A 26,718-nucleotide genomic window follows, 5' to 3' on the forward strand; every position below is an offset into this window, starting at 1 on the left:
TTGTTTTTGTATCATCCCTTTAGTTGTGTAGTTTATTAGTTATATATCTCACTGGGACACATCACCCCCAAACCCAGTGGCTCACAATACATTTATTACCTCATGGTTCCAGTGGGTGATGAGTCCAGGCAAGGCTTCGCGGGATCCTGTGGCTCGCTGCGTCACAGGCTGTCTGTCCTCAGGGTGTCAGCCAGGTTTGCTGGGGAGGATCCGCCCCCACGCTCACTCACGTGGTGGTTGTCAGGATTCAGGTCCTTGTTGGCTGTGGGCCATTGGCTCCCCTCATTTCTTGTCACGTGGGTCTCTCCATAGCACAGCTTACAACATGGCGGTTGGCTTCACCACGGAAGGAAAGCCAAGAGCCAGGGAGGGAGGGCACGCACAAGGTGGCCCGCACGGCCTTTTGTAATCTAGTCCCAAGTGCCATCCCTGTCGTACTCATTAGAAGCAGATTACTAGGTCTAGCCCGTATTCAAGGGGCAGGAATATGAGGAGGTGAGGATTATTACAGGTCATCCACAATGGGGAAAACTTTTCTAAGACCATAAATTCCCATTCGTTAGAGGATGAGTTCTGGACTTTGAGTCAGATGGCGTTTACATGTCGGAAATGCTTGGAGAGCCGGAGACCTGATTGTAATGAATATCGTCAATTGAGAGGTTTAGGCTCTTGGGGCGCCTGGGTGGCTCAGTCAGTTAAGCCTCCGACTTCAGCTCAGGTCATGATCTCACGGTTTGTGAGTTCGAGCCCCGCGTCGGGCTCTGTGCTGACAGCTCAGAACCTGGAGCCTGTTTCGGATTCTGTGTCTCCCTCTCTCTCTGCCCTTTCCCCACTTGGGCTCTGTCTCTCTCTGTCTCTCAAAAATAAATAAGTGTAAAAAAAAAAAAAAAGAAAAAAGAGAAGTTTAGGCTCTTAATTAGCTGACAGCTGCCCGTTCTCCTTATTCTCCAAGGTGGCTGGGCTGCCCCACCGTGATGATGTCCTTGAGGATTCTTGGCTGGAGGGGCTGTCCAACCGGGACTGTCCCCTCCTACGTCTCTTTAGACATTGACTCCAGCATGGTTTTTTTCTCATAATTACGTGAAATATGCCTCTTTGGCCTGTTGGAATATTTACGTCTTTAAAAATTAGAGCTCAGGGGACGCCTGGGTGGCTCAATCGGTTAAGCATCCAACTCTTGGATTCGGCCCAGGTCACGATCTCACGGTTCCAGTATGGAGCCCCACATCGAGGCTCCATGCTGGCAGTGCAGAGCCTGCTTGAGATTCTCTGTCTCTCCTTGTCTCTCGGCCCCACCCCTGCTTGCACTCCTCTTTCTCTTTCTCAAAATAAATAAACCAAACGAAACTTTAAAGCAAAATGAGAGTTCAAAATACTACTTTAGAGGACGCTCCACTTTTTGTACCAGTGATCGTGAAGCAAAGATTCTAGGCCCGAGTCAGTGGCTGCGATGTGTCTGGCTAACTCAGGCCATCTTGTAAATCATCCAAAGCCTCTCTAAGCCCTAAGGGGACCCAGGGTTCACAGCTGAACCACTCCAGTTTAGTGTTATCCCTTATCCCCAGACACCACATTAGTTAGACGTTTCCAGAACCAGCCTGGCCCCTAGAGGTTCTCGTGGTCCACGTCAGATCCCCTCCTGTCACTGTCTGGGTTTTGACTTACTGCAGCCTCCGGGGCCAACCAGTAATACTGAGTTGGGGTACCGGAAGATTGGGCTTCACACGCAAAACATCTTAAACAGCACGTGTCGTGGAACATTCCAGCAAATTAACAAATTAATTTTCCTGTCCTAATTGGTCAGGAACAGGTTCTCGTATTCATACAGCGGCAGACCCGTTTTGACACACCTGTTTTGGCGGTAACTGATTGAATTCCTAGAGGTGACTGCCTGTCAGCACAGGGAGGTCGGTGCCATGGAAGGAAGTTGTACCACAGTCCCCCTGTCCATGCTTGCAGGGCCACAGGGGGAAGCCCCTGGTTCGGTCAGGAGGCAGGAGGAGCGAAGGAGAGAGCGCTGGCCAGAGCCTTCTTTGTGGTTTCCGTGGGGAGGAATGGGCGAGGCAGGGCGGGCAAGTTTGGGCAAGCTCGAGATTGGATCGTTTGGATAATTTCGTGGAGAAGGCAGTGTGTGGGCCATTGCAGAGGGGTTCGTTGGAATCTCTTGTGGAGCTTTGAAACCCGCCATTGCTTGGGTTCTACCCACAGAAACTCTAATGGGCTGAGATTTTCTTTTTGTAAGAGCTCTCTGGGCGATTCTAGTATCCAAGACTGCAGAACCAAGAACCGGGCCGTAGAGTGTTCTTCAACCAGGACCAGGCTTTGGTTTGGCTTTTTGGCTTCTGTGTTGGGCTTGTTTTTAAATGTCAAACCCACTGTGGAATGACAGATATTTTTGTAAAGTACAGTAAAAATGAATTCCTTGAAAAAGGGGAAAAAAAGTAGAAAATGCAAGCCCCAATATTATTAGAGTCATCACTATACAATAACTATATACAATTGCTTTGAAGATTTCAAAATGTTTCCTCGTGACTTCTCTACTTTTTGCAGTGGACGTATAAGAGAGTTCGTGGACCCGTGTAGTCTGCCCGCAGAGACTCTGAGTAGCGCTGATGTAGAGGGCAAGATGGCGTCCCGGATTAAGTAAATGGAAACATGCACCGTGGGAAGCAGATTGGGTTCAGATCACACAGGGCCTTGAATGCTGGCATAAATAGCTTGGCTTTTATTCTGTGGGTGTTGGGGAGCCAGAGAATTCTTGAGAGGAATGGCGGGACCCCAGCTAAGGAAGCCGACTTTGGCAACTTGGTGTAGGATGGCTTCCCAGTGAGGATAAAGTGTTAACGATCTGAAAGGGAGTGGACTGTGGGGAGCCATGGGGATAAATAAAACTTGTATCAGATTTCTGGAGAAGTCCCTTCACAAATAACCAACAAACTGCCTAGCGTATATAAGACTTAAAGCTGGTAAGTTTTTTTTTTTTTTAAAGCTTAAATAATCCAAAAAAAAAATCATTAAATTCTAAACAATAACCCACCTGGTATATTTTCAGAAACCACACAGATTGAAGATCCACGGAAACAGTGGAGGGGGGAACAGGAGAAGATGCTCAAGGACTATCTCTCGGTGGCCCAGGATGCTCTCAGGACACAGAAGGAGCTGTACCACGTGAAGGAGCAAAGACTGGCCCTGGCCCTCGATGAATATGTACGATTAAATGACGCCTATAAGGAGAAGTCAAGTTCTCACACAAGCTGTAAGTGCAGTGTGGCTGTTCAGACTGTGAGAATGGGGACCAAAGTGTAGCTAAGAGAAGGCCACCTGCGTTTCGCTGGAGTTGCCTGTTGAGGCCTGTCCCTTCCTAGGTAGAAAAAGTCCCCGGAAACCAGGAGAGAGGGCGAGGGTACCCCGCAGACTTCTCAGCAAGGCGCCTCCCCTCCGTCCAGGCAGCAGTCCCTCCCTCATTTGTGGATCATCAATCCCTGGTGGTTTTCACTCCTCTGCCTGATTGCCTTTTGTTTATTTATGAGTTAATGTTTACCTCTGCGGGTCAAGGCAAATAATTCGGCCCCCTTTGCTGCTCTTGTACAATATTTTAGCGGGAGGAGCTAAAACTGTTGGCTGGAATGAAGTTTTCTGTCGATCACCCGCTTACATCTCAGAAATGGATCGCCTGGAGCTGGTTTGTTTAAAGAAGCAGTTTTGATGTGAGCGGCTCAGAAGCTCTGCTTAAATTACCGGTTTCTGGGTAACGCACAGCTCTGACAAATCGTGTGCACAGGAAGGTCCTCTGAGAGTTCGTACATAGGTGTGAAATCCAGAAACCAGTAGGCTCCATGGTCTTTAAGGCATTCCTCTTTCTTGAGTTTTTTTAAAAAAAAAAGTATAAAGGTTTGAAGACTACTTTTTATATTTAGGTGTCTGATGAATGACAATAAAGGAGTTATAAAGTAAGTATCCACAAAAGCATGTAAATCTCGTTTTTAGAGTTTGTAAATTCCAAGCTGAGAGCTAGTTCTACAACTGGTAAAAGTTCTTTTTTTTTTTCTTTTTTCTCTTTGAAAAGTATTCTCAGGATCTTCATCCAGCACTAAGTACGATCCCGATATTTTAAAAGCGGAGATCTCCACTACGCGATTAAGGGTAAGGTTTTTCTTTATCATGGTTCTATGTTTAACATAGGCATCGAATCTGAGGGTGACGGAGAGGGCTTTAGTGATCTGGCGGGAACGTCCTCCACTTTTCCTGGAAGCTGGCCATTCTGCCTTTGTTACCACGTTCAGTGCCCGAGACTGTCCTTGTTGGAGAGACCGTGTGTTCCGTTACTCGGCGATTGTTATTATCTGCATCGTGTTACGTGTATTATACGCACCCAGTATGTTGAATGTACTTATTTAATGTACACTAATGTGACGTTACAATAGACTTAGAATATTTAGTATATTAAATCAAAATTTGATACTTACAGGTGCCCACAAATCGTGTTCCCACATCATCCCTTCTCTCGGTCACACTTCACTTGTTCCTCACACTGCCTCATGCTTTGTTTCCTGATCTTTACCTTAAATCTTTTTGACCGAACTGCTGCTAAGGCCAGACCTTGTGTATCCTTGATGTTTGGAGTCTGAAAGACCGTTCGTCAAGTAACTGCATTCATGCAACCAGGACGTAGGTCACGAAGTAGATTATTATCATGACTCCAGAAGCCCCCACTGCGTCCCTGCACCGACGCTGTCCTTCTCCCGAAAGGTAACACTGGCCGCCTCAACGTGGTAGGGGAATTTTTTGCTTGCTCGCTTTGGATTTTGTAAAACGGGAATGTTACCGTACGTATCATGAATGGCTTCCCTTGAAGGAACATTTCGAGATTCATCCACGTTAGCCTTTACTGCGTTAAAGCATCCCACTTTTGTCTGCACACCCTGATTTCTGTATCTCGTCTAACTACCGGTGTACGTTAGCGTTTATTCCGATTTCCGGTAATTAAAAAAAATACCTTTCTGTGATGCATATCTTTTGGTGCACGTAAGTACACGTTTTCATTTGTTGTGAAACTCGGAGAGGACTTGCCATGTTGGAAAACACACATGCTTCAACGTTAGCACTTGCTGGCAAAGGGCTTCGGGCCTTCTAATTTCCTGATACCTGCCCTTAAGGTTTAAACTACTTTTTACACATAGCTTTTGCATTCATCCCCCAGGTTTTGAACTTTGTATTTTTATTATCAGTTCAAAATATTTTCTAACTCTTTATGATTTCTCATATAAGGGTATTAATTTTTAAACAGTTGAGGATTTTCTTACCTTTTTTTTTTTTTTTTTTTTTTTTTCTGATTTCAGCTTAATTCTCCACTGTGCCTTTTTCAGTTCTAAAATTTCTATTGGAGTATTTTTTATTTCTAGTTACTTGCCCACATTCTGCACACTGATATGTAGGTTTTTGAACAAAATAATCCATTGCTTTTAAGCTCCACATCTTTATTAATACAATGTCTAGATTTCCTATATGTTGGATTCTTCAATGTGGTCTGTTTGTTTCTCATGACTTTTGGTCACTATTTGGGCAAGCTTCGTATCGCTGCTTACTTTTTATTAAGAGCCGTGTATTATGAATGAAGAAGTATAAGGATAATTTGAACTTTGGGATGATCTTGTCATCCTTCAGTGAGGATTCAGTTTTGCTTCTCATGGGCAGTTAGACCAGGGGCCGGTAATTATAAATCCGTCTCGGGTCAAGCTATCTGAAATCTGGGCTTCATTCTTCTTCTAAGAGCGGGTCTATTTCCCGTCTACCCTTTCTCTTAGGGCAGAGCTCTTCAAAATCCCAACTGAAATTTGAGAACGTTTATGAGGGCTCCTTCTGCTCGACTGAGGTCAAACTCCAAATCTCTCCCCTGAACCTGTCACCTCTATGGGACCGATAATAGCTCTGTACTTGTGGCTTCAGTCGCTGTCTTCTCCCACCTTTTCAGCCTCTCTGTTGTACACACAAATGCTTCAAAAGGAAAAACATCGCCTAGTCTGGATCCTGACTATGAGCTTTCCTTACCTTTTGAGTCTTTAGCACAAGTTCCTGCTGCCTTGGTAGTTCTCCAGTGTCTTCATGTAGATGTTTTGTTTTGTTTTTTCTCACAACTTTTCTATTTGTTCTCAGAGGAAGAGTGTGAAAACAGTTTGTATTCTTAGAAGCTGTATCTCCCTTCAGTTTGGATTTCTTGGTTTAATTTATGAAATCGTTAATAGAAGTGTTCTGTCATTCTACCATAAACATCCGTCCAGTGTATCACTGACCCTTTACTCCGTCAGCCCACCATATTCCTCTGTACGTTTCTTGAGAACATCATGCGATGGCTGGTCAGATGCCTTGTTGTTGTACCTCAGTCCTGTGTCTACACATTTCTGTGATCTGCGTGGCTAGATACCTTACCTAAAAAATGGAAATGAGGAGATTTTGTCCAATTTACTCTTAGTAAACTTCAGCACTCACTTGAGCTATGCACTTCTCAGGAAATTATCACTTATGATTGCCCTTTGAAATTTTAACAGTTTTTCACAGTTCTTATCTTTGTAAAACACGTTGTAAATGGAATATTACGCGAGGAATAGTGTTCCATTTTTTCCTTTTAGGAAAGATGTAAACCAAAGAAAAGATTTAAAAGCAAACGCATGTAGGATATCTCATCCACATAAACCATTTAGAAGGAAATGAAGCCCCATTGGAATTGGGGGATCCCAGGAGACCCCAAGTGGTCACATTCCCCAGACCTGTCTCCTAATGCAGCTGGCCCTCTTAGATAAAGCTTGTCTTGCCCCAGGTTTGATGTACTCTTACTATCAGCAGTCTGTATTTCATATATATATTTCATCACTGTGAGGCCACAAAAATGAGCTCTAAGGGAATGCCCGCCTCAAGAAAGCGCTTCCCTCCAGAAGAGGGTGTAAGACATTAATAACCAGCTGGAATGTGGGAGATCAGAAATGACTGTCTTCGTCTTTGTCGTTCGTGAATAGTTTAACACTTCCTGTCAGTGTAAATGCCTTTTTATAAGCACTCCCACAGCAAATTGGCCCTTGTGGTCTATGCTGCTACTGTCATGGTCTGAACACTGTGAAACAGATGGTGCTCTCGCTCTGCTGTTTGTGCACATTTTGGCCAGGTAGCCTTTTTGGAATGCCCCCGCCATCCGGAAGTGGACGGGCGACTTGGCAGAGTCTCATAGATGTTGGTAACTTGGCCCTTCTGGGCTTGCCTCCCCTTTAGAAATCCCTGTGTCTGTTAGTCCCTGTCACAAGCTGATGCCACAGAAATAATAACTCATGAATGAACTGACTCTTCCTTGCTTTGGGGTCTCAAGTACCTGCCTGCATTTTTGGTCACCAACAGTTGTTCAGGCAGAGCCAAACACTAGCTTCATGCTTCATTATCTTGATGTAATGGTGTAAGTAGATGTCGTGCGCTTGTTTTACTGAATTGGAGCTAGTTGGTCAAGTATTGGGGAGCCAGGTGCTTAGGAACATCTATCTAAAACATCTGTTTTAGGTCGTAGGTATTGGTGATAATTGGGTTTTCTTTTCCCCCTTGGTCAAGGGATAATAGTACTTCTTGACATCGTAGTCCTCATTATTGAAATGGTGAAATAAGTAAGTTCATGCTTTTTATTAATATACTCATGAGTTTTAGAGGTGTCATTTAATGGTACGAGAAAATCTTTCTTGGGAAGAGGAATGTAAAAACTTTTTACTGCAGAATGTATTATTTCTACAGGGAAGTCAGCTATTTCTCAGGAAACTGGGAAAAAATACTATTTACTTTATTCATAATAGATACTTAGACCATAGCCTTCTTGGGATAGAGAATGGAATATCTCGTACAAGCTAATACTTTAAATTCAGCTGGCATTTTAAAAAACTTATACTCCATAACATACATTCATGGTAAAAACCCTCAACGAAGTAGGTTAGAGGAAACATACCTCAACACAATAAAGGCCAGATAGGGAAAACCCACAGCTAACATTGGACTTAGTGGTGAAAAACTGAGAGCTTTCCCCCTAAGGTCAGGAACAAAACAAGGATGTCCTTTCTTAAACAGACTCTTATTCAACATAGTACTGGAAGTCCTAGCCACAGCAGTCAGACCACAAAGAGAAATAGAAGCCATCCAAACTGGTAAGGAAGAAAGAAGTAGAACTTTCACCATTTGCAGATGACATAATACTACATATAGGAAATGCCAAAGAGTCCACCAAGAAACTACCAGAACTGATAAATGAATTCAGTAAGGTTGCAGGATACAAAATCAGTATACAGAAATCTGTTGCATTTCTGTACACCCATAATGAAGCAGCAAAAAGAGAAATTAAGGAATTAATCCCATGTACAATTGTACCGAAAAAAACGAAATACCTAGGAATGAACGTCATCGATGAAGTAAAAGATCTGTGCGCTGAAAACTATAAAACATTAATCAAAGAAATTGAAGACAACAAAAAGAAATGGAAAGACATTCCACGCTCATGGATTAGAGGAACAATATGGTTAAGATGTCTAAACTACCCAAGCAATTTACACATTTAATGCAGTCTCTATGAAAATACCAACATTTTTCAGAGAGCTAGAGCAAACAGTCCTAAAATTTGTATGGAGCCACAAAAGACCCTGAATAGCCAAAGCAATCATGACAAAACTAAAAAACAAAAACAAAGCTGTCAGTGTCATAATTCCAAACTTCAAGTTATATTACAAAGCTGTAGTGATCAAAACAGTATGGTACTGACATAAAAATAGACACATAGATCAGTGGAACAGAATAGAAAGCCCAGAAATAAACCCACAATTATATGATCAATTAATTTTCAACAGAGGAGGCAAGAATATGCAATGGGAAAAAGATAGTCTCTTCAACAAATTGTGCTGGGAAAACTGGTCAGCTCTATGCGAAAGAACGAAACTGGACATTTTCTTACACCATACACAAAAAATAAACTCAAAATGAATTCGAGACCTAAATATGAGAACTGAAACCATAAAAATCCTAGAAAAATCATAGCAGCATCTTTTCAGATATGTCTCCTGAAGCAAGGGAAACATAAGCAAAAATAAACTATCGGACTACATCAAGATAAAAAGCTTCTGCACAGCAAAGGAAACAACAAAACTAAAGGACAACCTAGTGAATGAGAGAAGACATTTGCAAATGACATATCCAATAAAGGGTTCGTGTCCAAAATATATAAAGAAGTTGTACAACTCAAAAAAGCAAACAATCCAATTCAAAAATGGGCAGAAGACATGAACAGACATTTCTCCAAAGAAGACATCCAGATGGCCAGCAGACACTTGAAAAGATGCTTAACATCACTATCATCAGGGAAATCAAATGAGAACCACAGGGATATGTCAACGCATACCTGTCAGAGTGGCTAAAATAAAAAACACAAGAGACAGGTGTTGGCGAGAATATGGAAAGAAAGGAACCCTCATGCAGTGTTGGGGGGAATGCAAACTGGTGCAGCCACTGTGGAAGACAGTAATGGAGGTTCTAAAAAAATTAAAAACCGGTTCTGTGCCTACTGGTGGTGGCCACCTCACTGTCTGGTAGAGGCGTGGAATTGGTGGCTGTGGCTTTGGACCGGGATGAACTGCACTCCGCGTGGAGCCCGGGGCGCCGAGCCACAGCCATTGCCAGTACAGCGGTCGCAGTTGGACTGACCGTTGCCGCAGCAGGATTCACAGGCCATTATGTTGTGCAAGCCACGAAACGTGTGGAGCCTCGAGTAAGACCAGCTTTCCTAAGTCTACCAAAATCTGCGTCAATGGAGAATATTAGAGAGGTGTGTTTGAAGTGACAAAACGAGAAGCAGCGTTAATAGTAGATGTAAGCCCTGCTGTTAATAAAGGAAAAATAAGAGCTGCTTATTGACAAATTATGCTTTTAAATCATCCAGACAAGGGAGGATCTCCTTATATAGCAGCCAAAGTCAATGAAGCTAAAGATTGACTAGAAAGTCAAGCTAGTAAATGAAGTCAATGTGTGATGAATTTTAAGTTCTTGTTAGTTTACGTATATGAGTGCCAGCTTTTTATCAGATGCCTCAAAGTTAAAAAAAAAAAGAAAAATAGAAAAAGAAATCCAGCAATCGCACCACTGGGTGTTTACCCAAAGAATACAAAACATTAACTGGGAGAGATATATGCATCCCCATATTTATTGCGACATTATTTATAATAGCAAATATATGGATGCAGCCCAAGTGGCCATCGATAGATGAATGAATAAAGAAGATACGGTGCATGTGGAATATTTTTTCACCCATAAAAAATGAATGAAATCTTGCCATTTGAAGCAACATGGATGCATCTAGAGAGAATAATGCTAAGCAAAGTCAGACAAAGACAAATACCATAGTATTTCACTCACATGTGGAATTTAAGAAACAAACGATCAAAGAAGAAAAAGAGACCAAAGAACCCCAGACTTTTAACTAGAGAGGACAAATAGATGGTTACCAGAGGGGAGGGGTGAAATAGGTGATGGGGATTAAGAGTCCACTTGTCTTGATGAGCACTAAGTAATGCATGCAACTGTTGAATTACTATATTGTACACCTGAAACGAACATAACACTGTATGTTAACTGCACTGGAATTAATAATAATAAAATTTAAACATATAAACACACACACACACAAAACTTATATTCCCAGTTACATATAGGTGAGAGTTGATGAAAATTTGGTGGAGAAAATAGGTGGTGAATTTTAAATTATTACTGTTGTTTATTAAAGTGAAATAAAATGTTAGAAGTGTAAAAGAAAATCCCTAGAAATACAAATGCATTTGAGAAATGTATTGAGCACTATAACATATTATGTGATCCAACTTTTACTTTTGCAAAAATAAATAAATAAATAAATAAATAAGGCCCCTTTAGTTAAATTATATACACTCCACTCCAAACACATGGCTGGTTAGTGAGCCACTTCTGTTAAAAACTGTGTACTATATTTTGTTCTCACATATATTTACTCCCACATTGTTAATGTGAATTCACTTTGAATTATTTTTAGCAGCGGTGATGGACTCGGAAAAGTCGTCTCTAATCTTACCTGTTTGTAATCTTGTGCATAGATTTATAAGAATGGCAGTTAAAGTTCAATTTGTCCCTTCCTGTGGATAGAGTTAACTCATGTGAACATCGAATTATTACACTTTTACTAACGATGTAACTAACACAAAAATCCTAGCGGTGTGCTTCCGATGAAGAAAAAAACATGCCTTCTGCGAATGTACATTGCTGCCAATAAGGCTTGTCTTTCGACCCGACACAGGAGGTGTCTTTATACTCACGCTACATTTAAGACTTAGCGGATGTCCCAAGTTCTTCCAGCTGTGATTTACCGGATATTGAAGGAGCTGGAGCAGTACTGAGGCCTCTGGCACCAGCCCGTACGTTAGGCAAGGCTCTCGTTCCTTCAGGACGTTCAGAAATGAATTTGCATTGCAGTCGGTGCTGGGCTAGAAAATAGTACACCGGTCTCAATCGTGAGCGGAAGGAATGATGTGACTTGACTCACATTCCGTAAGAAAGAGAGAGAGCAGACTGAAAGAGAAAAGGAGGCAGGAGGACTCTACTAAATGCAAGAGCCACATTATAGTTGTCTCTATGATGACGTGCTAGGAACTTGAAGTAATTAAAATTCATAACCTAGGCGTGCTTTTTTCAAAAACCGTATTCAGACCTTGAGGAAAGTGACTCTGGAACACTTCGTCACATCCATTGATTTCATCATACTTTCTTTCTCTCTTTCTCTCTAAGGATTTTGGTCTCCTTTTCTAGCTTTGACAGGGGCCATCCAGCAAGCGAAGTAATATATACTTGAAAAGAAATCCTTTATTGACACTGTGCTGCTGGGGAGAGGCTTCGTTTCTTCTCACCCAGATGAACTACCATCTCAGCCTCTCTGGCCCTGACCTTCAATCTCCTCCCTCTTAACTCAAAAACATTCTTACATCCGTAATGCTGACGGCAATTTATAAAATGAAATGCAATTAACTTCTTTTATGAGAAAATCTATAGTCATAGGCAGGCAGGAAAATGATAATTCGTAAGTGATCAATTTTAAATGATTCTGTAAAGCCCGGAAACTCATTCTCTCATTTTTGAAAGGCCGTGGGAGTTCAGGTTTGTGAAACTGTATGTGATAAAGATACTACAATGAATATATTCAAACTAGTACTTATAGTCTGATACTTTTTCTTGATACTTGCACAATAAATACATTGACCTAATGTGTTCACATAAATAAATAGCATATTTATACTATATGCATTTTGTAATCTTCAGCATTTTCATGTGCATGTTTATTTTTAGAGTTGAGAGCGGGAGACTAATGGTCCTAACCGTTTCTACTTTATCAGAGAACCGGAATCAGAGAGCTCCTTCAAGGTGTAGGAAAATAGAATTTCATGATTTGAGATTAGCCAATTGGACACCAGATTTAGATCTTGTGCCTTTAGAGAGAGAAAGGAAGATTGAGGAGATAGGTCGAAAAGGGAGATATTTTATAGGCTGTTGGAATCATACAAATCTCTTTTATCTTTTAATACGTATACATTTTTAATGTTTGTTTTTTATTTTGGAGAGAGGGAGAGAGCGAGTGCACTAGCGGGGGAAGAGCAGAGAGAGAGGGAGACAGAGAATCTGAAGCTGTCATCACAAAGCCCGACGCGGGGCTCGAACCCACAAACCGTGAGATCATGACCTGAGCCAAAGTCGGGCGCTCAAGCGACTGAGCCACCAAGGTGCCCCTCCCACAAATCTCCTTTAAAAGCTCGAAATGGCTTGTTACAGCCCAGGAAGGATTAGCTGCTATAGGAATTGGCTTCTAACAGCTGACAATTAAAGACCTGGACAAAATCTATAAAACAGCTGCTCTCAGACGCTGGATAACAGGCAGTTGGACACTGTAATCTCTTACCGAAGTGAAACCGAGTAGGTGAGTCCTGAGATCACACCATCTCCAGTGGAGGGAGAAGGTCTAAAACATAGTCTACTTGTGTGCTTGAGCTGAAGAAACAGAAGAATAAAGTTCGGTGAAGTGGAAGCGTCTGGAATTTGTGGCAAATCCTAGAGAGGAAGGAGCTACAGAGAGAGAAGGAACAAAAAAAAACTCTGGAGCCTTCCAGTGTGATCTCCTCAAATCTCTGAGTACTAAGCATGGTATAAAATATGACAAGAATGGGGAAGGAAAGCAGTAGGACAAACAATTCTCAGAGCTCGTAGGGCTCAGAATAGTTTGTGTTCTATGAGCCAGAATGGAGAGACCTCATACGCTATGGGGCAGTAGAAAGAGAGCTCAGTAGTGGGACCACATTAGCCTAAGACTAAAGGCTGCTCTCGAGCTGCCCTGACAGAAACCACAAGCGAGCCTTGAACAGATCACGTTTATTTAAGACAGTTTAACTCTGTGCTAGACTAAAGTCCAGCACTCTTTAAAAGAATACATCAGAATTCAGCACCAATGGTGTAAAATTCACAGTGGCCAACATCTAGTCGAAAATTTCCATGCACGTTGGGAAATGAGAGTAGTGAGGAGAGGCAGAAGGAAGGGCCCCCGAAGGGGCATGAGGAAGCTTTCAGGTGAATGATGGATATATGCTTTATCTTGATTATGTTGGTGGTTTTGTGGGTATATACAGGTCAGCACTTATCAAAGTGTATTGTTTAAACACACTCACATTATTATATGCCGGTTACACACCAATGAAGCTGTTAAAAATTGCCAACCAAAGAAGCAAGAAAATATGACCTGTAAGAAAAACAAGAAGTGACAGCTGTTATTTAATTAGCAAGCAAACGTGTTAAAATATATTATACAAATTGTTCAACAATGTAGAGGAAAATAGGAGAGAAATAAAAGTATAAAAATGATCAAAATAGAGGTTTTATAGATTAAAAATACAGTCTCAGAAGTGAAAAATGACACTAGTTGAGAAGAACCTATATGCTAAGTAAGATCAGTGAATTTGAAGACACTTGACTAGTTAACTATCCAAAATGAATCACACAGATGAAAAAAGCCTGAGAAAACTTTAACAGCGCATTAGTTTCTTCTGATACAATCTTACATGGCCTAATGTATATGTTAGAGCCCCCACTAAAGAGCCAGGACGAAGAAATCACAAAAAATACTTAAAGAAATTAAAACTGTAAATCCATAGGTACTCCAAAGCAGAATAAAAACAGAGATCACACCAAGGTATATTATAATTAAATTGCTGAAAATCAGTGATAAGGAAAAAAAATCGTAAAAGCAACCATAGAAATTAAACACGTTACATGCAGTGGAACATTAAACACATTAGGTACAGTGGAACAAAGATCATCAGAACAGACTTCTCATCAGAAACTATGCAAGCTACAAGACAGTAGAGTGATATCTTAATACTAAAAGAAAAAATGTCAACCTCGATTGCTACACTTAATGAAAATATCTTTCAAAACTGAAGGCAAAAACAACCCACTTCAAAAATGGGCCCGGGACTTAAGAGACACGTGTCCCAAGAAGAGACGCAAATGTTCCATAAGCATATGAAGAGATGATCAACACTGCTATTCATTAGGGAAATGCAGATCAAAGCCACATGGAGATATCACCTCACACCATTAGGAGGTTTTGGTTTTTGTTTCTAAAGTGGAAAATAAACCAGTATTGCTGAGGATGCGGAGAAATTGGAATGCTTGTGCATTGCTGGTGGGGATGGAAAATGGTCCAACCACTGTGGAAAACAGTATACCAGTTGCTCAGAAACAGAATTACCATGTGAAATAGCAGTTCTGCTTCTAGGAGGACCCAAGCAGATTCTTGTACACCAGTGGCCATAGTGACATTATTCACAATAGCTGAAAGGTAGAAACAACCTGTATTAGTCAGAGTTTTCCAGAGAAACAAAACTAAGTGTGTGTGTGTGTGTGTGTGTGTGTGTGTGTGTGTGTGTGAAAGAGATTTATTAATAAGAATTGGTTCACATGATTGTGGAGACTGGCAAATCCAAATCTGCAGTGTAGACTGGCCAAAGATGTGGTTCCTATGCAAAGCTTACAGGTGGAGACCCAAGAGAGCCAGTGGTACACATGAAGTCTGAAGGCAGTCTCTTGGAGAATTCCCTCTTACTTGGGGAAGCTCATCTTTTTGTTCTAATCAAGTCTTCAGCTGATTGGATGAGGCCCACCCATATTATAGAGGTAAAGCTGCATACTCAGTTCATTAATTTAAATGTTAATGTCACTCAAAAACATTCTCCATGTTGACACACAAAATTAGCCACTACACAACTTGTATATCCATCAGCAGATGAATGGCTAAACAAAATACGGTGTGTGTGTATGTTTGTGTGTGTGTGTGTGTTATTCAGCCTTAAAAAGGAATGAAATTCTGATACATATTATAACATGAATTAATTTTGAAAATATGATGCCTAGTGAAATAAACCAGACACAAAACAATACTGTAATCATTTCCCTTATGTGAGGTGCCTAGAATAGGCAAATTTAAAGAAAGAATAGTTGTTAGGGACTGGGGGAGGGAAGAATGGGAAGTTAGTGTTTAATGGGTACAGAGTTTCAGTTTGGGATGATGAAGATATTCTGGAGATGACTGGTGATGATGGTTGCCCTTAATACCGCTACACATGGTTAAAAGGTTGGGGCGCCTGGGTGGCTCAGTCAGGTAAGTGTCGGACTTCGGCTCAGGTCATGATCTTGCAGTACCTGGGTTCGAGTCCTGTGTTGGGCTCTGTGCTGACAGCTCAGAGCCTGGATCCTGCTTCAGATTCTGTGTCTCCCTCTCTCTCTGCCCCTCCCCTGCTAGTGCTCTCTCTCTCTCTCTCTCAATATTAAAAACATTAAAAAATAAAAATAAATACAAATAAAAATGGTTAAAAGGTGAATTTTATCATATGTATATTTTACCACAAAATTTTTTTAAGAGAAGGTAAGATAAAGAATCTCTTCAGACACAAATTCTGTGAGAATTGATTGCCTTTAGAACTGTAATATACTAAATGCTAAAGGGAATTTCTTCAAGTAGGGAGAGAACAATACCATATGGAAATTTGGATCTCTATAAAGTAATGAAAAATGTAGGCAATAGTAAATAAGTGTGTGACTAGAAGACTTTTTAGTAATTTAAAGTCTTTTAAAATATATTTGCTTATTTAAACAAACATAAAAATATGTGATGGGGTTTATGAAATATTTAGAAGCAAAAGACAGGATATCGCCAAGGTTGGGGGAAAAGAAACTGATATTGTCACAAGGCACGTAAGAAATATAATACCATTTGCAGGTAGCCTGTATATTTTATACACTAAGGCAGGAGTGGCCAAAACTATTTTTTATAAATATCCAAATAGTTAAAAATCAGATTTTGAGAAACGTTAAGCAAAATTATAAGGTATCCTCTTTGATTTCCTGTTTTCCCACCTTCCCTGGTGATAGTATATACTCTACGTAATCTCCAAGCTGCATATGGTGCATCTTACTTTCATGATTAAGTTATGTTATATGGCATATTTAACTTAAAAACGGGAAGATCATCCTGGTGGGCTGGAAAGAATGACATGAGTCCTTTAAAAACAGAGCATTTCTAAAGGGAGGCAGAGACAGAGAGAGAGAGAAACAGACTCTTAACTGTAGAGAACAAACACGGTTACCAGAGAGGAGAGGGGGGGGCGGGGCAGGCGGACAGAGGAAATAGGGGATAGGGATTAAAGAGTAGACTTATCATGATGAAATAAAGTAAAATGATAAAATTTAAAAAACAGAGCATTTCCGTAGCTGGTTATAGAGAAGGAAGTCCGAAGTTCAAAATACAACAGGCATTTAATGCACCATTTCTGTATTCAGGATGGAGGAACCCACAGGGAAAGGACCTGAAAGTGACGTTTGCTGATAGCCAGTGAGGAAACTTACTCTCAGTCCTTTATGGAGCCATGGGAATTAAATTCAGCCAATAGCAAGAATGTAATGAGGACTGAATTTTTCCCCAGAGCTTCCATATGTGAGAACTCAGCCTGGTTGACACCTCAATTTCAGTTTTGTGATACTTTGAACAGAGAACTCACAAGCTAGACCTTGCTTGAGCTATTAAATGAGTGTAATTTTAAGCAGCCAATTTTGTGGTAATTTGTTCTGCAGCAACAGAAAACTGATAGAGAAGGCCACATACAGTCTCTGCCCTAGGTTTTTCTTTTCAGTTTTGGGGGAAATTATTAAAAACATGAAAACCATGGTTAAGTCATGAGCCATAAAAAATTAGGCCACAGGGTGTGTTTGACCCACAAGCTGTCATTTGCTGATCTCTGCCCTAGAATAACCGCTGAGAAAATGTAGAGATTTTAGAGTTATTACTAATAGTGAAAATAAAATGGAAAAATAAAAGTTACTTACTCCAAAACGAGGAAGGAATAGAGGTAGAAAGGATAAAAGAATATATGTGACAAGTAGAAAACAAATATAGTAGATTTAAACCCAACTGTATCAATAATCACACTAAATGTAAATGGTGTACACTCTCCAATTAAAAGGCAGAAATGATCAGAATGGTTAAAATAAGATCCAACTTTATGATGGCTCAAAAGAGCTATTTTAAATATGAGGGCCCAGATAAGTTAAAAATGAAAGGAATGAAAAATATCTACCATGAAAATGGAAATACAAAGAAAGTTGCAGTTGCCATATTAACATCAAAGTCAACTTTAGAACAGGATTGTATTACCAAGGATTTTATACTAATAAATCCGTTCATCAAAGGACATAAATATGTGTGCATATAACCCTAAAGATGTATACACATAACAGAGCTTCAACTGGGTTTCAATATACTCGTAATTGTATACCTTTAGCCACAATCTAATTTTAGAACATTTTGGTTTCCCCCAAAAGGAACCCTGTGCTTATTAGGAGTTCCTACCCATTCCCCAGACCTTTCTTCTCCACCCACAAGCCCAAGCAACAACTAATTTATTTTCTGTCTCCAGATTTATCCATTCTGAACATTTCACATAAATGGATATGGTCTTTGTGACTGGGTTCTTACACTTAGCATAATGTTTTCAACGTTCATCCATGTTGTAGCATATATTAGTACTTAATTCCTTTTTATTGCTGAATAATGTTCCATTGTATAGATATACCAGTTTCATCCATTCATTAATTGGTGTTTATTTGGGTTGTTTCCACATTCTGGCTATTATGAATAGTATGAACACTACTACACAAGTGTTTGCGTGAACATATGTTTTCATTTTCCTTGGGTAAATACCTGTGAGTGGAATTGCTGGGCCAAATGGCAATTTACTGACTTATTTTAATTTACTTACAGGGATCTAGCATTGACCTTTTGTATTTTTATCTAATATGTGTATCTCAGGGTAATATGTTTCATAAATATATCGTACAGTTTTTTCCAGTGGCTTTTGTTTCATTTTCTTTTTATTGTTGTCAAAGTTTGACTTATATGTATACACACACACACACACACACACACACACACACACACATATACATACACATATATTATATTCAGTCTTCTTGTTTCTGATGATAGAATCCTTGTATTAGTTATCACAAATGGCTCCAACAACATCTGGGATTGTTTTCTCTATTCTTTTTTTTTTAACATATACATATCATATATATATATATAATATATGATATATATATGTATACACACACACCTGTGTAGAGAGAGAGAGAGAGACAGAGAGAGAATCTTAAACAGGCTCCATGCTCAGCACAGAGCCCGACTCAGGGCTTAATCCCACAACCCTGGGATCATGACCTAAGCCAAAATCAAGTTGGACGCTCAACTGACAGAGCCACCCAGGCACCCCTGTTTTCCTCTATCCTTTAGTAAAGTCAAAAAATTGTTTATTATTGATCCTTTATCTATCTGGAGCTGATTTCTCATTTTCTTTAAAGGTGACTTGAGATGAGGCAGGGTAGTGAAGGATACTTAGTGAGGTGCAAGCAATTGTGAAGAGAAGGATTTCTAGAAGGAGCAAGTTGACAGTTGCCCTTTGTTGGTTTGCTAAAGGAGCTCTCGGCAAGACAGTAGAGAAAGTGGTGAAAGGGAAGGTAGTCATTAGTAAAATGCCATTTTGCTCATTATAGTTTTAATGGTTCAAGGTTCACTTTTAGGGCAGATGTATGAAACCTGCCTGTCTTGTGATCCTTCCGGGGTTCACAGATTCCCGGAATTTACTTTTCTTTCAGTGTCATCTTCTTTCTCCTTCTTTTAAAATCAAACTTATTACACCAGGATTGTAAGAAACGATAAGAAACTGATTTCCAGTCACACTCATCACGTTTAATCACGGTATCTTCCTGGTTTTCAGAAATGACTTTGAAATCAATCTAAAATGTCAGTCGCTTCAGTGTAGTCAGTGTAGAAAGCAGGAAATGTGTAAAAGCCATGGGTCTTTTGCCTCCAATTTGATACTCTGTGTTGTGAGATTTGATTCCTTAGAAGTAAGTCTATGAAATTAGATGGTCGGCTATGGCAGAAAGTTGAGTATGTAAGAGAAAAAAACATAGGCCCTAAGGCTTGTGGACTGTTCATGTGTTCAGTTTGGGTGGGATATAAGAATAATGAAGTTTCTAAGGTAAAATAAGGGCCATAGGTTTTATTTGGGTCATTTTCCAAAACTCTAGTTTGTCTTTTGTATTAGCAAAATGTATTACCGTGCCATTAATAGCTAACGCTTGTATAATTACAGTTCGTTTTAAAATCCATCTCCTGGGTTCCGGATCGTTCTCCACTCTTTGGTAGCAGTGTAACCTTCAGCACATTACTTACTTATTCTTTTTTTTTTTTTGGTTTGAGAGTCCTCACCTATAAAATAAGAATTAAAACTATCTATAGAGTAGTTACGAGGATTTAAAATCGGCATTTATATTTAGCACAATGCCTGGAATACATAAAGTCCCCCTGAATTGCAGCTCTCGTCATTGCTTCCCTACATTGTGCTAAATTTCCAAGTCCTTTAGCTTTCGTCCTTTAGTCCTTTAGTCCTTTAGCTTAGTCCTTTAGTCCTTTAGTCCTTTAGTCCTTTAGCTTAGTCCTTTAGTCCTTTAGTCCTTTAGTCCTTTAGCTTAGTCCTTTAGCTGTGATCGAAGGACGTTGGTGTTTACATTCCATGTCCTACCTTGAGGGTGAGCTGGAGAATGAAAGAGTAGACACTGTTATCCTCTAGTAGCTAAGGATGTCCAAAGGTTCTCGGAGAAGAAGGGCTGTTGAACTAGTTCAGACCATATTCTTTTTTTTTTTTTTTTTTTTTCCCCCAACGTTTATTCATTTTTGGGACAGAGAGAGACAGAGCATGAGCGGGGGAGGGGCAGAGAGAGAGGGAGACACAGAATCGGAAACAGGCTCCAGGCTCTGAGCCACCAGCCCAGAGCCCGACGCGGGGCTCGAACTCCCGGACCGCGGGATCGTGACCTGGCTGAAGTCGGACGCTTAACCGACTGCGCCACCCAGGCGCCCCCAGACCATATTCTTAAAACCAAACATAATTGGAAATGATGTTTGATTGGAAATAATCCTTGTTTTCACTTGTCATTATGACAGGATCAGGCTTTTTCATAGGTTACAATATAAAATGCAACACTGAGACTCAGGTAAGAATCCTTCAGGTAATTCACTAAGAGGACACCCCCCCTCCACGCCCCAAGATGAAAACAGTGGCTTAGAGCCAACTTTAGGGAAAATAAATAATGCAGAATGAAAGAAAGCACAGCTTAACTTCCTCTATCCTGGTCACTCGACGACATAACGATAAAATCTCACATCACTTAAACAGAAGAGCCTGAAAGGTCAAAAGGTAACTTTAGATTTTGAATGAAAAGTTTTGAAAGAAATTAAAACGAGTGGGTCGAGTGGGTCATCGCAGTCCAAGTGATTTTAAGTGGAATGCTATTTTATGTCCATGAGATATGCTCATTGTTTTAATTTGGTTGTTTTAAGTGGGTTCAACATCACCATTGTTTTTATCAACGGTGTCTTCAAAGGTAAAGTCAGGCCTCAGCCAAGCTATTTGAGTTGCTCTTGACTTTTGGATTAACTGTGGTTGTTGTTGTTTTAAAATAAAAATGTTACAGTCTTTGGTAAACAGCTCTTTAGAGTGCTGTCAGAAGCAGAAGTTCATGTGGAAAGAGCTATTGATTGCTGATGGCTTTTTTGACATGATAATAATCGAATCAACTGGAAAGTCTTGAGGATCTGCTGTGAATGAGCTCCTTGCTGGTCATGAATATTCAAGCACTTTCAAAAATCCAGCTCCAAAGTCCCCTGCTTCTGAGGACAGCCACAAGTACTCCTGTTCTTTGGATTCTGGTAGCATTGTTTGCACCTCTCTTTGTAGTTCTAAATTGGGCCTTGCAACATCATTATTTGTTTTTTTTCTATTCCCTAATAAAATAGAAGTGCCTTAGGACACAGACTGTTAGCCATTCAGATAAGCTCCACAGGTAATTTATCAACAGATGAATTACTGAATATCCATAATGCCCAAAGCCCTGTGCCTTAGGTATACAAACAGGAGACTTACACAACTCTTGTCCTTGTCATTTTATTCTGCATAGTGCCTCGTCTCCTCCTTGACTTTTTTTCCTCTCCTTTTCCGAGATGCCCTCTTTTCCCTCCAACTTCTCTTGCCACGACTTCACAGTGTGTTTTGTTCCTTCCTCGAGTAGACTTCTGAGTGATGGAGGTGCCTGAGGCGTGTTCCTGAACTCTTCTGTTTTCAATACGCACTCTCTCTAGGGGATCTCATTAATTCTCATGCATTTAAAGTATCATCTTTGTGTCAGTGACTTTCAATTTTATATCTCTGGTCCAGACACTTCTGAACATCAAGCCTCCATATTCTAATCGCCTTTGAAGTTTCGTGGGTATCAGAAAATTAAACGTCTTAAAAAACACCCTCGGTCCTACCCCAGGATCTGGTCCCACCCTCCAGGGAGGCACCTTCGTGCACCCACCTGGCAAGTAAGACTCCTGGCAGTGATCTTGGGCACACCTTCTCTTTCACCCTGCACATGAGTCCATCACCATGCCACGCAACACTTCCGTAATTCAGCAAATGGTAACGTCCTTTAAATCCCAAATTTGCCAAGTACCCTCCTCCCACAGTTTAGGGTTTGTCCGTGAGCCCTACCTTTTGAGGACCCCCTTTACCAAGCGAAGCCCCACCGACCTGCTCTGCTTAACCGGCCTTTCACACACAGGCTCTATCCAGCTCCTCACTAAATCAGGTCCCATCATTCTTTTTCATCCTGAAGTATCCTGAACCCTTCCTTTATGTCCCCCGTGGTAATTGGTAAGACTTAGGTCGGTAGATGATTATTTGCCCAACATCTGGCTCCCCTGTTGTTCTGTAGGACCCATGAAGGCAAAGGTCTCATCTGCTTTAGTCACACTTCAGACCCAGTACCTGACATGGTGGAAAGTCAGTAAATATTTGTGGAACGGATAGACCGAAGAGGAAGTAATAGTTCAAAAGCGCGTGGAAATACTGTGTAACAGAATGTGCTTAAAACTTAAGGCTATAATACGGAAATAAATTTCCGACAGCCCCGTGAAGACCTTTAGTTTGTGATGAAAACAGGCTTCTGCTCTTTTTTTGACCTATCACATCTTAGCATTGTCATTACCAAGAATATATGGGACCACAGGAAAACAATATATATCTTGTATCAGTTTGATGGCAAATGTGTATCGATCACACATTTTTTGTCATTGTCGTTTTCTTTCTCATGGTGCCTGGTACTTTTCTAGAAGTTTGGGATCTAGCTGGTGCGATATATGTCCCCTGGGGGACAGACAGTAAGCAAGAACACAGAAAATGTCAGTGCTTGAGAAATACTATGAACTAAATAAAACAGAGTGATGGCATGGGTGGGATGGTTGGAGAAGTCCTATTTGAGTGAAAAGGCGACCTGGGAGCTGAGGCCTGAGTGACAAGAGTCAAGCCTTCCACATGTGGCAGAAGTACATGTGGAAAGAGCTATTGATCGCTGAGGCAGGTACTGCCTGTTGTGTTTGAGAAATGGAGCGATGGCCAGTGGTCCCGGAGCGGAGAGAAGAGCAGAGAAGGAGGAGTGCACGCTTTTGGGGGTAGAGAAGCCGGGGTTTCAAGTTCTGACTCTCCCCTTCCTGGTTATCGATCACAACAAAATGGAGGCAATCATGACGCCAGCTCGTAGGCAATGTTGCTAAATAAGACGGTGAGGGTAAATGTTAGTAATAATGCACATCATTGATAATTTAAACATCATTAACCTACCTTCCACAGAACTTCTGTCCAGGGAAAACCGGTAGCCTGAATGTTAAACTAATGGCTGTGTTTGTGTGTTTAATAGCTTGCTAATAGACAGTCTTTTGAAAAGGTGTTGCTACTTATTTACAAACATTCATATTTACATTGATGTCTCGCAAAAGGTTAAGAAGCTGAAGAGAGAACTCTCACAGATGAAGCAGGAATTGCTCTATAAAGAACAAGGCTTTGAGACATTGCAACAGTGAGTATAAAAATACTGAAATTCACTTTAGAATAATTGAAAGCCCCCTAACTAATACAAAGAAAATAGAAGTACATTGGGGCGCCTGGGTGGCTCGGTCGGTTGGGCGTCCGACTACGGCTCAGGTCATGATCTCGCAGTTTGTGAGTGTGAGTTCGAGCCCCGCGTCGGGCTCTGTGCTGACAGCTCAGAGCCTGGAGCCTGCTTCGGATTCTGTGTCTCCCTCGCTCTCTGCCCCTCCCTCGCTTGCACTCAGTCTCTCTCTATCTCAAAAATAAATAAACATTAAAAAAAAAAAAAGAAAAGAAAAGTACAGATTACATAAGAGATTTCTCCAAGAAACATGAAGTAAAAAGCTCAGAGCTCTGCACCAGAAACCAAAGAAAACCAATCAACCAACAAAAAAACGTGGGGGAAATCTGTACACGTTGAAGAGGTCTGAAGTTTTATCCGTCATCGGAGATCCAAAGAAACCAGTGGGAATGTTAACTTTGTGCCCCGGGCACCTGCCAGCCTGCTCTGAATTTGAGGTATGGAACCAAGGGACGAGGCACAGGAAGTGCCTCCACATTGGGCTCCTGCGGCTGCACGAGGTGAGCCTCTGCTGCCCTGAGCCCGGGGTTGATCTCAGGGAGCAAGTCAGGTTGTCTGCGAGGAGCTTGAGTGAGTTCCTCATTTCCTGTGTCCCTTCTGTCCCTTCCAGTTCTGTAGTCAAGTCTGATAGGCTGGGCCAAGTTAAGGAAAATATGGCTGGCAGAGGGCAGCAGAACCTGGGATCTCCCGCCCCATTCCCGGCCCCCAGAAGCCACTGTTCTCCCTGCTGACGAGGTGCGGCCCAGCTAAAGCCTGGCAGGCACACCGAACTTTCCAGCCTTCCCGATCCTACCACAGGGTCTCTGGTGCGAGGCAAGAAGCTGATGGTTTTCACAGCCACATGACTGCAGAGAGGATTAAAGGCATGATCCCTCAAAAGGCATTTAACTGTTTTTTACTTCCCTCCTCTCTGTACAGGGCCCCCTGCCAACCGCGGAGCAGGGTTTACAGAGAGAGTCCCTGATTGCCTGCTTGTTCCTCCCCCGCCCTTCCCTCTGTAGCCACCCAAGGCAGATGGCATTACCCCTTTGAAAGATCCTGTATATTTGTTGGCCAGACAAACCGCAAGCTGGGTGTTCTGTGTGTTTGCACGATGAGTTATACGTCAGGACGCCAGTCATGACTCTTGACCACCAGTCCCGTGACTTTGGCTTCAGAGACTGGTTTTGTGGCTCAGTCTTCTTTTTGGCCACTCCCTCATGTCATCATAACCATTTTATTCTTCCAGATGCTCCTGTCCTAGTGGTTTTCAAACCTGATGGCATAGCAGAATAATCTGTTTAAAAAAAAAATACCTATTTTTGGTCTCCATCTAGGTATATTTTATGAGATCCCCAGGTGGTTCTCAAGTATAGCTGTGTTCTAAGAAGCTCAGCAGACTGCAGAGCCCCCCCCCCCCTTCAAAACTGAGCAGATCTAGAATGCCACAGATGTGATATTTAGTAAATTGCATATCAACATAAAGGAGGGCTTTGTGGTGCCAGTGGAGAGAGGACACAAACTTTGAAGAGTGCCACAAAACGTTTAGCTCTACGGTAAACATTCTTAAGGCACATGAAATTCTAACTCATGTCACCACCCGGGATTAAAGGTTAGCCAAACTTTGCTGTTTTTGTTCTATTGATATAACAATGCTGTATTGTTTTAAAGCAGTTTGCTTGCAAGCAATTTTTATAGGAATCTAAGGCATGTTTAAGAATCTGTCAATAACATTCCACAAGAAAACAATAGACATCTGTTGTAGAAATTCAGGCATTCTCTTGCAATGATTCTAAGCCCTTGAACCAAAGGCAGAAAGATACGATATCTAACATCAGAGACCTCTCTTGTTGATCCTAACTATAGACAAAATAAAGCTGTTTTCATTCAGATGTTAACTACCATACTACTAGAACATTGGATAAAAATTGATTGAACCCAGAGACCATACTTTCCAAGAAACCATATTCCTGATACTATAAAGGAACTTTTACTTGGAGTTTTGACAGAAAATATATTTCAGGAAAAGATGTAAATAGAATCCTACTGCATGCTTTATCACCTCTCATTTATTCACGATAGAATGGAATATTTTGGCCAAATCTGGGGCTATAATATAATTTAAACTCAGGCTTTCATTTTCCTGGGTACAGTAGTTTATGCTGGATGAATGAATGTAGCTTTATTCTCTACATTATTCATTTCAGTCTGTGGTCCCAAACTTGACTTTGGCCTCGGCAATAGCAGAGCTTATGTGTAGATGGACATTTCTACTTTGCCACCTGCAGCATCCACTCAAATGTGGAAAATGAGAAGGGAAGGATGAAGCACTGAGCAAGCCAAAAGTATATACCTATTCTGTGAAAATTTGGCTCAGGGGGTACATATTTGCCAGGGAAGGTGTGCAAATGGGACTCTCTTATCTTTCGGGAGAGACGAAGACATAGGGGAAATTAATAACGGTGCACAGAAAAAAAAACAAAAAGGAAAACGTTTGTTTTTTATTTTTTTTAGGGAGGAATATAAAATGGCATTTCTCAAATCAAGAACAAAAAACACAGTAGTTTGTCTTAAAGATCAGCAAATAATGCCCGTATTTTGTTTGATTTTTGTTGGGTTTTATTTTATGGTCGGTTAGGGTCGAAAAAGAGAGAAGAGGTGGGAGACGCAGAGTTGAGGACAAAAAGAGGAAGAGGAACAGTTAGAGGAGAACAGAGGTGTTCAAAGGAGGAAGAAGAAGGGAGAGAAAGCCCAGAAGGAGCTCCGCGGTGGGCGCTGAGTTGAGATGGCCTGTCCTCGTCGTGTTTAGCACCCAACTGAGCGAGCAGTGGGCAGCCAGGAGATTTTTGTCTAGTTCTGAAGCTCTCTGAAATGTAAATGAGCAGGCTTGAAGTAGTCCTGCCTTTATTTTTAAGTGTTAAAGTTAATTTCTGAGAACGGCTCACCTACTTTTTTTGTTTTCAGATGTTAAAGTTGATTTGTGACTTCAAGACCTGTTTTGCGGTTAGATTCTGAAGGTTTTTCACAAATAGAAAGAAGTCACTTGGGCTTTAGAAATTCCCT

General features: G+C 41.1%; 1 protein-coding gene and 1 pseudogene across 5 annotated transcripts in view; both read left to right on the plus strand.

Annotated features, from left to right (window-relative positions):
• Positions 1 to 26,718, plus strand: part of WWC2 (WW and C2 domain containing 2) — a 208,383-nt gene that overhangs the window by 109,567 nt on the left and 72,098 nt on the right. For 4 of the 5 annotated variants that reach the window (XM_045452603.1, XM_045452621.1, XM_045452614.1 and 1 more), the window contains exons 3-5: positions 3,053 to 3,256; positions 4,067 to 4,143; positions 23,504 to 23,583. In XM_045452603.1, coding sequence (XP_045308559.1) covers positions 3,053 to 3,256; positions 4,067 to 4,143; positions 23,504 to 23,583 — 361 coding nt within the window. Of the gene's footprint in view, positions 1 to 3,052; positions 3,257 to 3,917; positions 3,951 to 4,066; positions 4,144 to 23,503; positions 23,584 to 26,718 lie in introns of those variants that run through there. The other variant, XM_045452628.1, reaches the window with a different exon arrangement.
• On the plus strand, positions 9,554 to 10,130 carry LOC123596486 (annotated as a pseudogene).

Source organism: Leopardus geoffroyi, chromosome B1, assembly GCF_018350155.1.
Source record: "Leopardus geoffroyi isolate Oge1 chromosome B1, O.geoffroyi_Oge1_pat1.0, whole genome shotgun sequence".
Taxonomy (NCBI): domain Eukaryota; kingdom Metazoa; phylum Chordata; class Mammalia; order Carnivora; family Felidae; genus Leopardus; species Leopardus geoffroyi.